The following is an 18781-nucleotide window of genomic DNA, read 5'->3' on the forward strand; positions in this document are numbered from 1 at the left end:
CCATGATTACTACAGTGCTAAAGGTTTCATGCAGTGAAATCCTTTCCTATATAATGTTCTCATGAATGGCTTGTTCATGTGTGCATATAAAGCCATGTATACAGTCCACTTCAGGAAGAGGTTATAACCCATTTGCCTATGACTAGTACGCAATCTCTTAAAATCTTCTCTTAAATGAGCTCATTTATGCCTTGATCAAATTACAAACTGTGCAATCAGTCTTCTCTTAAATGATCTAATTTGTTCTGCAATCTTGTAATAGTTTGGAGTAAACCTATGCAAATAATGCTGGTGGATTAATGGCCTATTTCCTCCTCCAAAGTGTCATCCTTTTTGTGCCTTGAGCTTGCTCGACTGGAAAGGTTGAAGGATGAGCTCATGTACTTTGTTGAGCTCCAAGTTGCCTGCCATTTCTATGGAGGTCATTGGCTTTGCAACTTCTCCACCAGGTGCACAGTTAAGATCTGGATCAGCAAACAGCTGCTCTTCTAATCCATGGCACAAGGGTTTGACCTTGTTTGATTCAGAATCATCAACCGAGGAGGATGATCACTTCATTCTGTGCTTATAGACGTGGGTGTAGGATCAGCTTATTCTTTGCAGAAAGTTAGTATAATGTAGCGACGAGTTATGCTTCATTGGCTGTGCCATATAGAAGAAGTCAGAGATGTGCTATCGAGGAGCTACTAAGTCGTACGTGAACTCGATGTCTCAGATTGGTTTGTGTTGGTGAGCTGAGCTCAAGCTTGGGAGCTTCTATCCGCCTCCTGCGGAAGCAGCTTGAAGAAGGTGAACTCTATGGTAAGAGAGATTGCGTCGAAGGTGACCGGAAAATATATTTTTCTCTCCACACCGCATCCAAAACATTAAAGTTAGAGCAGTCGATCCTTAATTTCCAAGTATTTCTTTTTACTGAAAAGAAATTTTCTTTACTAATTCAACGGAGAACCCAAAAAAAAAAAAACCCTAAAAATTGGGCATCACTCTTCGTAGAAAAAACAAAGATTTGCTCTACCTATCTGTATCGTTCTAATTTTATCGGATATCTCCGATTGACTACTTCATTTTATTATCTAAACCTAAACCTAAACCTCCCCATGATCCAGAACGAAACCTAAACCTCCGATCCAATCCCCTGGCATGGAATCGTCACGATTCAATTTGAGCATTTAAACAAATAAATATCACCTCGAGAAACTAAGAAATATTTATAGATATTGGAGGGCCTGCAAAAGACTATATTTATCTTTATAAATATTTTTATCAACGAAACAAAAATAAAGAGGCTTTAATTACCCGACACCATAAGAGTCTTTATGTATATGTATATATATATATTTATGATCTCTGATTTATACTCCTACTAGATTGATTAATAAAATAATGACACAGATTCTGATCCAGTTTAGAGAATAATACACATCAAGATGGTGGTGGCCTATCACCTCAACTTTGTGGCCTCACTGGGGTTGTGTTTGGCTGTCGGTAGGATTGCTTGGGAGGATGGTTGGGTGCACTCAGCTGCAACACTTGAAAGAGCAGTCTTCTTCTTCACACATAGGAGATTGTTGTGTTGGGTGAATGGGAAAATAAATTGGAGAGAAAAAAAAAAGAAAATTTCAGTTTTCTTGTGTTTTGGCCCACAGAAAAGTTGCAAAGATTGAAATATGGGAAAGTGAATACCAAAAAGAAATTGGCAATACCTCACTATAATTGTGATGTCTCAGTTATTTAAGATCGGGCTATGTTAATCTTTTTTACTATTGAGCTTTGCACAAAATATTATTGCTTGTACATTTGTTTATAATAAATTTTTTTTAGGTTTAAATATTTAAAGATTTCTTGAAGTACATTTATTATCATTTTAGATGATTCTTTCTTAATTTTATTTTTTTATCGATGTTATGAAAAATATCGATAATGACTATATCAATCTAATTTGGTTCGAGCCACATGTGTAAGAATCCTTAGGTGGAGTCAAGAATGTCTTGAATACTTGATCAAAGATCAAAGTTGGTTTGGTTTCTAACGTAATTCCGTAAGTCGATAACTCAATATAGTAGAGATGAGCAGTATTTGACCTCGATTATAGATGTGATGAATTTTTATAATCGATTCAACTATAAAGAATATTTTATCATATGATATTCTCATAACATTTTATATTCGATCGATATCCATATGATTCAATAATTAATCGAAGCCTTGGCAGATTGTCATGTGTTATGACTTGATTGAAATGAATGTTTTTCATATTTTATTTAATTACTTATAAATATATTTTACTCCTCATAAATTTATTTCAGTATTCTCATCTAGTTACATGGACTTTATATATATATATATATATATATATATTTAATATCTAAGCAATTGACTTGATAGAAGCATGATCGGTAATAATAATTGCATCTCGTTAATATATTTTCAAACAAAACATTTGACGAGAGAAAAAGCTATTGACGTCTATATCAATCCAACATAATTCGATCGTACGAGAGTAAAATATTTGACAAGAGGAAAGAATACTCTATGAAATATATTTTGAATTCTTGTTAACGTAGATAGATAAATAGAAGATAATCTAAACTATTATGTGTTAGATAATGATTAATCAACGGTATATTTTCCATCGACATCTAACACCCATTATATTAACCCATTCTTTATTCATAGGAATGTGGCCCCATTGACATCTAACCATGTCATGTCGGCATGAGACAGCCTTTTATTTGCCAACATTTATCGACAAGCATGTTTCATGTTTCTATTCACACAACAAAGTCCTCCGCCCGTACGATACTGTCACATTTGCCTTTGCTTCACTAGCATTTATTATAAGTGCATTGATCCCTACCGAAAGAGACCTTCGAGGTCATTGGAGTTCCACTCTTCATGATGCAACAGGTCTCCCGGTCTAATCTCTTCTGTAGCATAAAATTCTTTAACATGCATGATTACGAGCATTTAGTAGATTAAGAAAAATGTTCTTTCGATAATTAGATTAGATTAGATTGTAGGCAATCGAGTTAGGATTTCGAATCCAATCAAGATTCACTTTGGCACTTGTCATACATACAAGTGTTAAGAAAAGAGGGTTGATCTTTGATCACCACCCATTAAAAATATTTTTGATGCTTAAATTAAATTTTGAGAATAGTAAAGACTAGAATATATTAGAAGATTTTTTACGGTGCGACATTGAACGAAGGCCGTGATTAGTATCGTGAATGATTACACGAGCTATACGAATATATTAATATTGAAATCATGCATTCAAACATTAGATATTACGATTCTAAAGTAACGACTCATATTAACGCTCCTACCAAATATAACATCTTATCAATATCGAGTCATTGTCTTCATCGATATTGAGTCATCGTTCTTGTCGATGCCGAGTGAGTTGATGTATTGATCAAATTAATATGACATATCATTGCCAAATTATAATTGAATTTCTGGAAATAATATCTTTTTTCTTTGTAGAAATAACCACAGGTTATTATGTGCCAAAGGAAAGAATATTTTTCTTCTTTCTTTCTCATATTTCAGTCAAACATGTGGAACAGTTGATTCAAAACATCTTTGGTTCAACATCAATTGTTGATTAGGTTAGAATATGACCAAGTACCTACTTGTCACCTTCCATGATCCCTGCATTCAAGGTTTCATGAATGGCTAGTACAAAAAGGTTCCGTGCACCCTGTGAGCAGTTCACAGTTCACAGTCTTTGTCTTCTCTTAAATGACCCAATTGACGCATGGATCACATTGCAAGCTATGCAATCAATCTTCTCCTGTTTCCATGTCCACAGTGTCAACATGTCTTTCCATTGATGGTCGTTTTGTGTTAGATTTGTGTTGATCTTTCCATTCACATGAACACAGTCAAGGTTGGCAGGCGGCCATGAAAGCAACTATTTTGTTCGTGATGAAAATTTTCCTGAGCCATGACCAATTGCAGCAGCCTCGTTATCTGAATGTTTTCCTGTTCTCATATAATCAATGGGAGTTCAACTCAAGTCCTTATCATCGTCTCCGATGGTAGACCACATTCTGGATTACCGCAGGCAGAATTCATGCCCTCCTCTGAATTGGAGCCCCGTTTAAGATGGGATGCGTACAGGAGCCAGAAGCCGGGCTGCTGCTTCTGTGAAGGCATGGCGCTGCTATCCAGGCTGCCGCTTCTGGTCCTTCTCGCGGAGCTCGCAGCGGCGTCCTATGATGTCGGATTCGTCTTCGATGGATTCACCGGCGGCGCGAACCTGAGCCTGAACGGCTACGCCGAGGTCACCTCCGACGGCCTCCTGAAGCTGACCAACTTCACACCGGAAGCGACGGGACATGCCTTCTACCCTTCCCCGATCAACTTCAAGAACGCTACGAATGGCAGGCCGATATCGTTCTCGACTACCTTCGTGTTCGCCATCGTGCCGGTGTACCCGAACATGAGCGGCCACGGCATCGCTTTTGCTCTCGCCCCCAACAGGGAGCTCCCCGGATCCATGCCCAGCCAAGATCTGGGCCTCTTCAACAGTTCCGACCACGGCCAAGCTAGCAACCATGTGGTGGCTGTCGAGCTCGACACGGTGAAGTCCGTGGATTTCGATGATATCAACGCAAACCATGTGGGCATCGATGTCAATAGCTTGAAGTCCCTGAACGCGTCGCCGGTGGCTTACTTCGATTCCCGAGAAGGCGTGATCAAAAGCCTGCAGCTGATAAGTGGCGAGCCGATGCAGGTTTGGGTCGATTACCATGGCCGGGAGACGAAGCTTGATGTCATGGTAGCTCCTCTTAATGAGCCCAAACCTGCAGTGCCGCTCGTGTCCTCCACCATCAACCTCTCATCGATCGTCTTGGACGAGATGTACGTGGGCTTCTCTTCCGCCACGGGTGCCGCGACAGGATGCCATTACATTCTAGGATGGAGCTTCGGCCTCAATCGAGATGCTCCACCGCTGGATCTCTCTAAGCTTCCTAAACTTCCACGTCAAGGAGGTCGGACGAAGAGATCAACAGAGGTCTTGGCCATCGAGCTAACTTTGGCTGCAATAATCCTCTTGTTGATCTCCACCGCCGTTGTCGCCTTCATCATCAGAAGACGGAAGAAGTTCTCCGAGATGCACGAGGACTGGGAGCTTGAATACGGGCCTCATAGATTCTCCTACAAGGATCTCTACAGAGCGACGAAGGGCTTCCACGAACAGAACCTGCTCGGCGTCGGAGGCTTCGGTCGGGTCTACAAGGGCGTCCTGCCGACATCCAAGATAGAGATCGCAGTCAAGAAGATTTCACATGATTCGAAGCAGGGGATGAGGGAATTCATCTCGGAGATCGTGAGCATGGGCCGGCTGCGGCACCGCAACCTGGTTCGGCTCCTCGGCTACTGCCGACGCCAGGGGGAGCTCCTCCTGGTGTACGACTACATGACGAATGGTAGTCTAGATAGGCACATCTTCGACCTCAAGAGGCCACCGCTAAGTTGGTCTCGGAGGTTCCATGCGATCAAAGGAGTGGCAGCAGGGCTTCTGTACCTGCACGACGGATGGGAGAAGATGGTGATTCACAGAGACATCAAGGCCAGCAATGTTCTCATGGACACAGAATTCAACGGAAGACTGGGAGACTTCGGTCTGGCGAGGTTGTATGATCACGGGACTAATCCCCAGACCACGCGTATCGTGGGAACACTGGGCTACCTTGCGCCAGAACTCAGCATGACCGGCAAGGCGACGACACAGACGGATGTGTACGCCTTCGGTGCTTTCCTACTGGAGGTTGCCTGCGGGAGAAGGCCGATGGATGTGCACGCACCGGCGGACACGCCGAACCTGGTGGACTACGTGCTCGAGTGCTGGAAGATGGATGCGATTGCGGAGGCGAGGGATCCCAAGCTGGGAGACGACTACTCGGCGAAGGAGGTGGAGTTGGTGCTTAAGCTCGGGCTGCTCTGCTCACACCCGGATCCCATGGCCAGGCCGAGCATGAAGCAGGTGATGCGGTTCTTGGAAGGCGATGCTCCCTTGCCGATGACCACGGCCGGAAACCTCATCAGCAGTGTCGCCAAGCAGAGATACGATCGAACGTTCGATGATTTCCTCATGTCGTATTCATCTTTCTCGGACGCGTCGCACGTAACGCATTCAGCAACGTTGCTTTCGACGGCCGATGATTCCGCCATGCAATTGGATGTATAAATTGAGTCTTTCGCTCTTTATACAGCATTCTCTATTTCATCAATCACATGTTGATTTGATGGAAATACATTTCGTATCTCTGCAAACAACATTGATCTTTGGCAGAGAGCGATCGGAAATATACAATATAGTGGTAGCACAGGTGATCTACAGTTCTAAGCAATAATGATGATCGACTGATCGGATGTTTTATGGATTGCATTACTGATATCTTTCGATCGATAATTATTAGGTTTCAGGATAAGCTTCCGGAGAGAGGTAAAAGCTTCTCCTTGGCATTCAGTCGTGTAAGTTTTCTTGATGATTCGTGTGTTTGGGAGAAAACAGAGGATTAGGACTTGGGTGAGACATTCTTCTCCTCACTTTCGATTCTACCTTTGGTATAAAAATGATTTCATAAGAAAAGTGTAGTGTATCTATATAATTCAATTTATATAAAGTTCTTCATTTAAATCCACATTCATGTTAAGCCTAAATGATCTGTTACTAGGATTCTTGAACTTGAAATTTATTTATGTAGTTGATGTTGCACTCAAATGATTTCCTTTCCAAAAATGTATTGGAATAACATAAGTATTGATTTTGTATACATACGATCGATATCTTATTAGTCGTATAACTAAATACTTTGGTACACACTAAATGGCCAACACTTACGTGTTATATGATCAATTCTTTATCCATTTCAATGTCATACGATGTTGGTCCTCACATGTTATCAACAATCGTATTATGAGTGTCACATGTTTCGGCATGTTAGAGCTAGTCCAGAAAATTTACCAAAGGATAATTTGACAATCCAATAAAGATAATGAAGCAAAAAAATAAAAGAGATAATGACATCAGATTTACATGGTTCGGTCAATTGACCTACGTTCACGGACGGAAGAAGAACAAATCTCTATTATAAAAAGGAACAATTATAAATATCTTAGGAAAATATTCGTAGGCTATAAAACACTTGAAACTACTAAACAAAAAAAACCCAAACTATAAGCCCAGACTATTTTAACTAAATGTGGATTTAATAGAAATTAAATCCAAAGTAAATAATTAGGTTTTCCTTATTGTATATCTAACTTCAAAGCCCAGACCCTTATTTATAGTTACAATAAGAGATAACAAGCTTGATTTTTCCGATGTGAGACTATGTGAGACTTGTCAAACTAACACGGAATATTATAATTCCAGGAGAGAAGCATGTAATCATTTTTGACATCAATCCGTATCTTCGAATGCTACAAATTTAAAGTCATACTATAAAACTCGCTGAGGTGAGTTCCTCGATACATATAAGAATTCACAAGCTCTTTGTGTATTTAGCTCTTAAAGTCGGTAAACAATCAACGCTTCACTCCCTTCCCTACCACAAACATAATTTTATAGGATTCGAATCCTTGAAGAATAAAAAATACTCAATATTTTTCGACACAAATTAGAGACAGAGATAGATATGAAATATGACCTCACTTAGATTCTAAATTAACATCACAATCGGACAATTAGAATTTGAATTAACACAATTAGAATTTGAATTAACATGAGTAGTTATATGAAGAATTATAAAAGATTTTTTTTATAAAAAATATAAATTAGGAAGGATTGATCAATAAAATATATGAACTACTGTAGATCGATCATTTCATAGGAATTAAACTTAGGATGGGTATACATGGTGATATGATTCAGTAGATATGTTAAAGAATCTATTCATATGAGCTTTTGTTGCCTTCGAAACACAGTTCGAGGAACCATACGTGGAATAATTCGACATAAATTGGTAGAATCTTTTGTCCCTACAAATGTTAATGTTAGCATAGATAATGACTTCAAAAACCAATATCACCATTGCATTATAGTTATTTGTGATTTACCGAAAAATGCAATGGACGTATAAACTACTAATCAATACATATAGCTGTCTTATACATACTAAGGATTAAAAGATATGCTGCTGTAAGGGTTCACATTCCTTTTAATTGCAGCTTCTCAAGGGAAAGGATAAACTAAATTTTGCTAGAAGCTTAAGATTCATTATTGCAGCAATGTTCATACATGTTTATTTTAAGATCAGTTTTAACACCCCCTTCTCTCTGGATGAGAACCTAAAGGTTAAGTGTCATCCATTAATCTAGTGAGATATTGACATTCGGAAAGAGATCATCTACCACACACGGATGCTTTCGATTCTTTGAGTGCAAGTTAGCTAATAGTTTCTCAAATTGTTTACCTTCAAATCTTTGATCATTTCTTCCCAGTTTCTCCTTCAATATATATGATCTTATGCAGACACCAACAGTGTACTCTGCATAGTATGTTGGGTCTGTATTATTATCTTCAAGATTATTAGGGGAGATGTCGAGAGCCGAAGCAAATTCTATGATCTCACTCTTCTCGTTCTTTTAATAGCCAAAAGCCATGGAAGACAAACAGCCGAGAAACCCAACAGCAATATCTGCTACATGGCGATGGATGGAGAGAAGGGAAAATAAACGGTGCATAGGGAAGGAACCCACAAAGCAAGCCATCGCCAACTCTTCTTCAGATCCTCTCCTCACTGTCCTGTTGTTACTCGCATCCAGTGTCTATGCCTTCATCCATGGACAACTAAGTTATGGTCGTCTCCAAGAAAGGAAGATGAGGAAGAAGGAAGAAAACAGGAGGGAGCATAATAATATATGAGACTCGTCAGGGGTAGTCTCTCCAGCACACGAGCATGGTGACGCAGCGGCGCATGATGTAGAACCTCGCCCGCTGCTCCTTCACCAGGCCCGCGCACCGGCTCGAGAACGACCGCGACGCCGTCGCCGCCGCGCTCCTCCTCCACCTCCTCCCCTCTCGAACGGTGCCGCCTTCTTTCCTGCTCCCCTTCTTGCACAGCTTCCACTTCTCATCCATGCACTGAAACCAGCTTTATTTCCTACCTTCTCGATTCTGCACTCCTATATAGATGGGTGGCGTAGCCGAAGAGAGACGGAGAGAAAGGGCAAGTCTCTGTGATTGAGATGAGGACTGCAGGAAGTGGCTGTGGGGTTCCTCTGACATTAATTTATAGAGGAGAGGAAAAAGAGGAAGCCTTTGCTTCTGGGGTGCTTTATGTCTTATCGTCATTACCGTCTACTGGTCCTCTGATGTGAAATCTAATCTTTTTCTCCAAAAAAGAATCTGTTCCCGAGGCCAACACCGGCATTGTCTTTGCCATATCAGTACTAAATCTGCAGCCGAGCGAATCTAACCCACTCGGTCTTCGTTGAAGTAACAGAACAACAGTGACAGTATATACGCTTCCTTTTCACTCGTTGCTGCTGCTGCTGCATATATTCCACAGCTGGGACGCTCTCCTCGTCGGCTGTGGTGGTGGGTGGCGCCACCATGGACGTCGTGCGCAGCAGACCACCACGGCCCACAGATCTGCGGTTGTGTCGCGGTCAAAGCAAGCATGAGAAAAGGGAACGGAACCCATTTGCGGCTGACACTTCCGAGGGGCGCAGCCATCGAGCTTGAGGGAACTCGAACGTGCAGTCGAGATGTGTTGAGACGAGTGCGTGCTTGGTCGTTCTTGGTGCGTCTACAGTACTGGAAGCAAGCGTCATGGCCACTGAAGGAACAGTAAAAGCAGTGGCAGTGGCTGACACGCGCGCCCAGTAGAAGATGATGCGTCAGACGCACACTTGTGGAATCCGACTTTGCATTGCAAACACATTGCGACAACACACAGTATTTTCGTAGTAGTACGATCCAGTTGCTTGGCTTGGCTTGCCTATATATATTCTATTTTTTTATTAATACCTTTTTTTCCATTTATTTCCATAATTTTTTTTATTTTTTGTAAAAATAAAATTATTATTATTTTATCTCCACCCGAACAATCATCAGCTTATTGCATGAGTGTCATTATCGTCGTCCTCACCTGTAGTCATTTATTTAACGCTAGAACTCTGTTTAAGTTCACTGTCCCTATTGTCGTTCGATTGATGAAGCCCAAATCCTTGAGGATAAGTTATTTATCAAATTAAATTCATGTAGCACACAAAATTATCGAGGCATTGCATGATGACAAGACAACAATAACAATGATTGAGAGTGAGCCTAAGTTTGAGACCAAAGCCAACTCCTCCATAGTTAGTGTCAACATCCTTCGCCAAGACGTATGATAATAACTATAAGAATTTATCCCAAATCAATAAAAATAAAAAGAAGGATAAAAATGCATGGACGGGAACAACAACAAGCATACACAGGTAAAGACAATAATAAAGACATTCGAGTGATGATGACAACGAAAATAAAAGTAAAGATATCCAAAAGATATGAAACACAAATAACGATCAACCAAAGCAATAGAGCAAAAGCAATAAGCGATGATAAGAGGGGAGATGGCAAAGTATAAGCTAAAGATAATTTTATCTTTTAGAAAATAAAAAATAATTTATTTAAATAAATAAAAAATATTAATCAAGAAAAATAAAATTAATACTTTTTTGTTGATATATATATATATATATATATATATAAAGAGAGAGAGAGAGAGAGAGAGAGTGGGGGGTGCGGTGGGAGAGGGTGGAGGATTGCATGCTTTGCATATCACCCAATTTATCAACAACCGATAAGCTGAAATTTGAGTTGATTTGACAACACTAGATAGAAAAAGTTGTAAGCAGTGTAAAAGACAAAAGGAAGCACAAGATGATGTATAGATACATATGACTATGATGGAATGATATATATTATCTCTGATCCGTTTGGGTGACAAATTTGATGTGTCATATCAACATGAAAACGTAGCAGCTGATTCCAATTTCATGTGCACCCATAAAATTAGTTTAGATAAACAAAGAGCAAGTGTTAGCCAACGGGTGATAGGAAAAGAAAACAACAACTTGACATGGGCGATAGTAATGTCCTCAAGTTTGTGGCTACACAGAAAAAAACGCCTATATAATTAATTCATTTCAATGAGGACAACTTTTAATCTTATAATGTGATTCTTGGAATTTCATATGAGACAAACTAATAATTGGATTCATTTGCCTTATTTAAATTAATTAGCATAAAATTGTAAATTAACTTGTGCTAATTTTACCCCTATTGTTTCTGATACTAAAAGCAATAACACTGCATGATGCTCATTGCCGATATTAAAATCTGTAGAATACTGATTGATTGACGATGAGGTGTGGTTTTCTTCGTTACAGGGACATCGGGAATTGTACACGTATTAAAATAATTAACATAATTAATTCATCAAATTTTATGATAAAGACTAAGATTAACTTATAAAAATCTAATAAATATATTATAATAATTTCAACTTAATTAGAAAAGTGTTATCCAAGAAAGACCCTTTAATATCTACATTATAAAATGAGACCTCTAATATAAGGCTTCTTCAATTAATGGACTATTTATTTATATCTGAAATATGATTTAAACATTAGAGAAAAAAAAATCTTATTAGGATACATTTCCTATGCATCTTTCTTTTGACAATATAAGCTTGATATTGAGTGACACATCAATCTCAACGATGAAAAAACAAATCATAAAGAATTAATGGCATTTCCTACTAATAAGGGCAAAACATCCTTTTCCAAGTAAACATGTCAATAATAATTTCTAATTTACCATGTTGGCAATCATTTCTAAAAACATATTATTTAAATTATCTCTGATTCATATAATATTTTCCTAAATAATTTCTTTCCTCCTCTTTTTTTGACCTCTCAACTACTTCACCTTCAATTCATCATTGATTCAAGCATCAAAGATACCGATTATTCTTCCACTACAAATATCTTTGATATTTTAATATAGCAAAATCTTTGCTTCCATAGGATTCATTCAAGAGAAGAGACAAAACTTGCCCAATAAACTCAGCACTGCCTTGGGAAGATTCAATTGTTCATCCATCAGGGCCACATGATTCGTGCTCCACCAAGATCATCAAGGGTATTCACAGGTTAAGGGGATTCAAGCTTTGTGTGTGCGTGTATAGCAAAGCGAAACAACAATGACAAGCAGATGAAATAAGCATCGTTCTCATCTCTTACCAATGCAAGCATTGCCATATATTCCCGTCACTTCACTCTCCACGAGTAATAGGAGGCTGCAATCACTGCATCATTCCAACAACATCGACAATATAAAGACCCCAAACCAACATTTTCCTTCTTTGCCAGCACATAAATGCTTCATTTATTAGTACAACTACGCTAAGAGCACTAAAGGCATCAAAATCACTAGTATCACAGAGGAAGAAGGTTTCGATCGATTCATAGAAACCAAGAGAAGCCGTAATGCTACCAACCTAATCTGATAGAGTACAACTGCGACGTCTAGTACCTACCACCTCGGCGCCAGGGAAGAGAAGGCCTCGTTATCGGGTGGGTGGAAGTAGCCGCTCATGGTCGGTCGCCGGATGCTGCAGCAGGGGACCTCTCGTCGGGTGGGAGCGGGGCGGAGCTCAAACGCAAGCCTCCCTCCTCTGGGACAGGGCGAAGAGGACCTCCAGATCGGGCGGGTTGAAGTATCCGTTCTTCGGGGGAGCCCTCCTCTTGCCAGGCGCCATGGCAGGGGACTTCTTCTTGGGCGGCGGGGGGCAACGGATCGCCGTGGGGATCCGACACTCAGCCCTCTTCGGCGTTTCCCACCCTCCCATCTCCCTCTCCCCCTCGTGCCGCTCTATCTTCATCGCCTTCTTCATTCCCATCTCTATCCCTACCGTGCGGCCCAACGAACAAGAAAGGGAAGCTTTCAAACGAATGGTAGGAGGGAAGGGTTTACGAGGCTTTTAAAGAGGAAGCATTTAAAATTATATTAATAATAATAATAACAACAAATAAATAATATATAAGATAAAAGAAAACAGTGAAGTTGTGGCGTTCGATGGAAGCCACAAAGGCGAGAAACGCGTTTCCCTCCGCATTAAAAAAGCAGCGGGAATTGAGTCGGTGAGAAGGCGGGAAAGCCACCGCCAACTCGCGCGGTTTTTCTTAAAAAGAATTAAAATGAGAAATCCTTCTTCGGGACTTTTACTCCTCCCATTCGATCAACTCCCGGGCCCCACACATTGTGTTCAATATCGGGCCAGGTAAGTCCACGGGTAATCGCTGAACCGGGTAGGAAAGGGGTTGTCGGTTTATAGAACACCCGGGTGCCGTGTCGGCGAGGAGGAGACTGTAGCGGTGTGGACCGACGCCCGTACGGGCCGAAGAGATCAGGCGGGTCACTGTGCGAATCAGATGGGACCCGCCCGCCGCTACGTGACACGAACGGTCGGTGTGGCATGGGGCGAGAGGTTTCGGCGTCCGCTTAGGATTCTCATGGTAAAGAAGGGGCGTTATGAGCGCGAGGACGTGTGCGATTGGAGGAGAGAAGCGGACATGGATCATCGGTCACGTACGGTCAGATCTCCTTTGACAAACAGAGATCGAACGGCTCAGAATATTCAGACGACTTTAATAAACAATTATAAAATCTTTTACACATATCAAACATGAGAATAAGAAATTTAGGTTTTATTGAATCGGATTAAGCAAAAGACGGGATGATATGGTAATGCTCATATCGTCATGTCATTGATACAAAAAGCAGACGGGTTGGTTAATCCAGCATTTAATCCTCTCTCACCACTGTGAAGGCAAAAGACACACACGATAACTGAGATTAAAAATGATAACTTTGATCGAGAGCTTCAAAGTTAGTCGAACCGTGAATCCACCACCGAGATTAGCATTTCGGGAGATCCGACGGTGGAGGCGGCAGCTTCTGGTTCGGAAGTTCTCCGTCAAGGACCAGCCATGCCATCTTCAGACCCCAGCTCATGTGAGCCTCGATGTGACAGTGCATGAACCACACACCTGCAAGAGACGCCAAATTATGTTACGTACCAGTTTAGATCGAATGAGCATTCGTTCTATTAGCATGCATGCAGTTCACGTAGGGTGGCTCCTGGGCAGACCTGGATTGTCGGCCAAGAACCTGATGGCCACCCAGCCGCCGGCCGGCACGCCGACGGTGTTCCTCTCCGCCGGATCCACTAGGTTAAACTTGGCCGGGTCGTTCGCCGGATCGTAGTTGCCGAACCCTTGCCCCACGACGAAGAAATTGTAGCCGTGGAGGTGCAGCGGGTGGCTCTCCGTCCCCAGAATGCTGGTGTCCTGCATCACCAACTCCACGCTGGTGTTGAATGGAAGCACCACCAGCTTCGTCCCGTTGCTCACCATCGTGTTGTTCGGCGGGGTTCCCGTGTAGTTGAACGGCATCAGAGGGACGACGGGGAAGTCCGGGGAGTAGACGTTCCTCGACTGCCCGAAGAAGTGCGCCTGGAGGAGAGCCGTTGTCGGCGACGCGAAGGAGATGTTGTTGACGGTGGCCGAGAACTTGGTGCCGTTGGGTCCTTGGCATGTCTGGTTCTTCGGGCACGGGCTCGTCCCCAGCCCGACCGTGAAGAGGAAGCGTCGGTCTACGGTCTGTGGTACGTTGGCCGGAAAACGAGTCGTTGCCAGACTACGTAACCTGCCGGTGAAGTTTGCGGCGAAGGACGTGTCGTTGAATGCCGGGAGGGTTGGTTTATGGAGCGGGAGATTCTTGGTGAAGACAGCAGGGGATGATCTGCTGGGATTTTGGTACTCGAGGACGGCGGCGACCGTGGAGTTGTCGAACGTGCCGGATCCGGTAGCGTAGGGCCTGGCAGTCATGAAGAACATGGCGTTGGGGTAATAAGGCTTGGCGTGGAGGAGGACGTTGGTGGTCTGGCCCGGCGATATCAGTAGGGTCTCAGCGTCGAAGGGCTTCACATAGACCCCGTCGACGTCGACGACGGTGACCGTGTGGTTGGCGATGCTAAAGAAGAGCTCATTATTGAGTGCGGCGTTGATGAGGCGGAGGAGGTACGTCTTTCCGGGCTTCACCTTGAGCTTGAACGTATCTGCAATTGCACCACGCGCATGTTGTGTCATCTGCAAGTGATACTACTCCTTATCTTGTTCTCGTTGCCCTACCTTTAGCAGAACAGTTGTACAAGGGACCCGGGAGACCATTGATGGTGTAGGCATCTGAGACATTAGGGCCTCCGCCAGTCTGAAGCGCCTGGTGGATGATAGCCTCGGTATCAGCCTTCCACCACTCCCCTGCGTGCAAAACGAGTGACCAAGTTTATGACTGAGCGAAGCTGGTCCTAATCAGTATTGAATAGACGATCGATTGCTGGTACCGAAGATAACAGGGACTTCTCTGTAGGGTTTGGTGAAAGGGTAGGGAACACCAAGCTCGGGGAGGATGATGATGGGGCCATAGAGGGTCGCCCTGAGCCACGAAATGTGGGCGTGCCAGAAGAGAGTCCCCCTTTGCCCCACAATGGTGAAGTTGTAGACGTAGCTGCGCCCTGTCGGGATGGGGCACTGAGTCACGTAAGCCGGCCCGTCAGCCCATCCGCTCCGCAGCTGCCGGACGCCATGCCTGAGCTCAAAAGAGGTAGTGGTTGTGGACTGGTACGTTCCAGCTACTCGTTCACTTGGACTCTAATTAACATGATGGAGAATACCATACCAGTGAATGGTGACGTTGTAGGGGACATGGTTGATCACCTTGACGGCGACCCGGTCGCCTTCTCTGGCCACTATCCTCGGCCCCGGGAACTGCCCGTTGACCGTCACGATGCTCTTCGTGCTGCAGAGTCGGGTCACGTTTGCCATTTGTACCTGCAAACAACAATGAAAGTTGCAGTACATGCAAATGTACGCATGAATACAAGCATGAAGAACATACGTCAAACTTGTAGTGCCTCGTTACGCCGGCTTGTACAACACTGGGAAACGCAGACACCAAAACAGATAGGAAAAGAAAGACCCCAGTGAGAAGACATGAAGGAGAAGACGAGGAACCCATTCCGGTCCTTGTGGCGACGATACAAGAGAGGTGTGAGAAAGGAGGATAGGAGTTGTGGTGCTATGAGAGATGGAGAGATGTATTTATATAGAGGAAGAGCAGAAGCTTTGTAGTAATTTTGTTTGGTGAATGAGATTATCCGAAAGGGATGCTGGTCCATGATAGCTTTAGAGTGTAGGCAAAGTAGACACATATATTCTATTAGTATCTTTGACTCATGTTGGCCTACCTCCATGAAAATTATCAGAAAAGATATCTAATATGGTACTCAATGTTTGCATGCAAGAGCTTAAGAGAGGTAGGTTTGTTTCCAATTTTAGGCTCCTAAAATTATTCTTGGATGTCAAGTGACCAACCACGACAGTTGACATTGCAGTTGGAACTTCGTTGTGCTTTCATTTCAGAAGTAGATAGCAATATCGGAAATTGTAGGTGGACGGAGGAGGGTTGGTAGTGAAGCTCTGCTTTGGGGATTTCTTCTCTGCGTCTCCAAGCAAGAGAGGGATGTTTGACCCAACTCACTTCTATAAGCCATCCGTAGGACATCAAAACATTGTAAATGATGCATGGTGGGTCTGAACTTTGAGTGAACATTATATGCTAGCTAGAAAATATATCATAACTCATAAACATTTTACCTCGAAAGTATTCTATAGCATTACACCCTTCTCCGAGTAGGTATGGGTCAAGGATAATTATATCGATAAATATATTATTTTAATTATGATAAATTATATTCTGGTTATTTAAGTTGGTTATCGATTTGGAACCGGGTTTATTTCTACCAACACCAAACTCGTTTAACTCTAATACGTTGAATCTTGTAAAACTACATCCAGACATTTTTGACAATATCCTTCTTCTACCCAAGTTAGTATAGGTTTGGACGATTCTGATCGTGCTTTTTATAATATTTTAGAAGTGTCTGACGATATACTTCAGGAGCCCTTTTATAGAAGGTTCTTAGTATCATTATTCTCGTGTTTGATACTAATTATGGGAGATTTACACATTTGTTCTGGATTTAATTACGATTATGACATGACAAACTCAACGTATGATAACGTGTATTCAGCTTTAATACTTGATATTGAGGTGTCGATCACATGGTTTTGAGATGTTAACCACGTATTGTCAAAGTGTTGATCATGTGATACTAAAGTTTTGGTCATATTCTTACCCCTATATCACTAACTTTGTTCTCCTGTATATTGTCTTGTCATGTTTAGTAATATTAACGTAACTTTATATGACTTTATTATAACTTATATCACGATCCACTAGCTTCGCATCAACAATATTAGTTCTCTTAAAACCCAAATGCGAGTAATAGATGTAATATTTTCTAGGTAGATTACGATATTATTTTTGCTATCCTAATTTCTAAATAAAATAATTTTAGGCAGCAACATCATTGTTTCAAAACCAAATTAGTCCATCATCTTAGCTTATTATAATCTTAGTTACGAAATATTATGTTGGGAGTGTCCTCCAAAAACCACCCCTCATAAACTTTAGGAGAGGATTCAAAAAGCATAAAAAGAAAGTTTTGAGCTTAACCTACTATGGAGATGTTTAAGGAGTACACCTAAGACATTTTTATTATAAGTTCAGGTAACAATTTTATTTTAAGTGAAGAGTTATTCATCTGAGCAATCACTATGAATTGTCGGACACTATTAGCTTATATATACATTAGTGGTTTTTGATCGACGTATCAGATGAATAAGTGTCTACAGTGATATCGAGTTAACGGAGATGTAGATAAATTCAACAAATCTTAGATTTTGATTATCAACCTAATTAATCAGTTTATTTGATTAATATGCTTTTGAGATAAGTGATGTAAGAAATGCTTCGATTACATGCTTAGATCATCGAATGGCCAATTATTGAGTAGGAGAGTCAAATGTTGTGCTTGAAAATTTTTGATGTCAAAAAATAAACGTCAATAATTGATCAACGTGCCAAAAATCGAATATCGTGCTAAAAGTTTATACATCAAAAAATATACTGATTGAATAAGCGTTATATCAATGGAAAGATCGATATATCATGGTTTCGAGGAGTACCAAAAAATCAGATGATTTGCCAAAAGAGCATAACGTGCTTAAAGCTTTATAAATATGTCGGATGTATGGTTGATTTGTCAAGATCTTAATCGAGGTTATTTTAGGTCAATTTAAATGAGTATTAGATCAAAATAAAGGTCACTTATTAGTAAAGACATTGGGACTAAAGCTAAACTAAATTAGGCTTATTAGAAGGCCAAACTAGTGGGGTAAACTAGTGGTGTAAACTAAGCGATAGTATTGCTTGAGTTAGTCGATAAGATCTTAAGGTTACTTTCTAAAAGTTAGGATCCAAAGGTAACAGTAATCAAAGAAACTAAAGACTTAGAACAATATTTCAGTGAAAGAATTTATAGTGACTTATAAAATAATATATAAAAAAATCTAAAGAAAAGGAAATATATTATTCTCGAAAAGATTGATGATGAAGAAGAAGATATGACACTGTAATGAGTTATGAAATAATATTTATTTTTAATGATTACGAAGATACGACACTTCTTATAAAAAGATTCAGAAAGTTCATAAGAAAAATAAGATAAATCTAGTAAGAAAAGAAGTTAAGAATAAAAGTAAACCTAAGAAAGCTACAGTCATATGCTATGAGTATAAAAAGTTA

General features: G+C 41.1%; 2 protein-coding genes across 2 annotated transcripts; one reads left to right on the forward strand and one right to left on the reverse strand.

The window, feature by feature from the left end:
• Positions 1-3759: 3759 nt before the first annotated feature.
• LOC103999271 (L-type lectin-domain containing receptor kinase IV.1-like) lies at positions 3760-6394 on the forward strand. Its single transcript, XM_009420983.3, has one exon. It carries the CDS (start codon positions 3983-3985, stop codon positions 6200-6202), a length of 2220 nt encoding a protein of 739 aa, XP_009419258.2. The 5' UTR covers positions 3760-3982; the 3' UTR covers positions 6203-6394.
• Positions 6395-13768: 7374 nt separating this feature from the next.
• LOC135594425 (laccase-4-like) lies at positions 13769-16125 on the reverse strand. The gene is made up of 6 exons (XM_065084810.1): positions 15971-16125; positions 15752-15903; positions 15417-15661; positions 15205-15333; positions 14163-15131; positions 13769-14061 (listed from the first exon to the last, which is right to left on the reverse strand). The coding sequence occupies exons 1-6, from the start codon at positions 16088-16090 to the stop codon at positions 13931-13933; spliced, it is 1746 nt and encodes a 581-aa protein (XP_064940882.1). The 5' UTR covers positions 16091-16125; the 3' UTR covers positions 13769-13930.
• Between the last annotated feature and the right edge of the window lie 2656 nt (positions 16126-18781).

This window comes from Musa acuminata, chromosome BXJ1-9, assembly GCF_036884655.1.
Source record: "Musa acuminata AAA Group cultivar baxijiao chromosome BXJ1-9, Cavendish_Baxijiao_AAA, whole genome shotgun sequence".
NCBI lineage: Eukaryota > Viridiplantae > Streptophyta > Magnoliopsida > Zingiberales > Musaceae > Musa > Musa acuminata.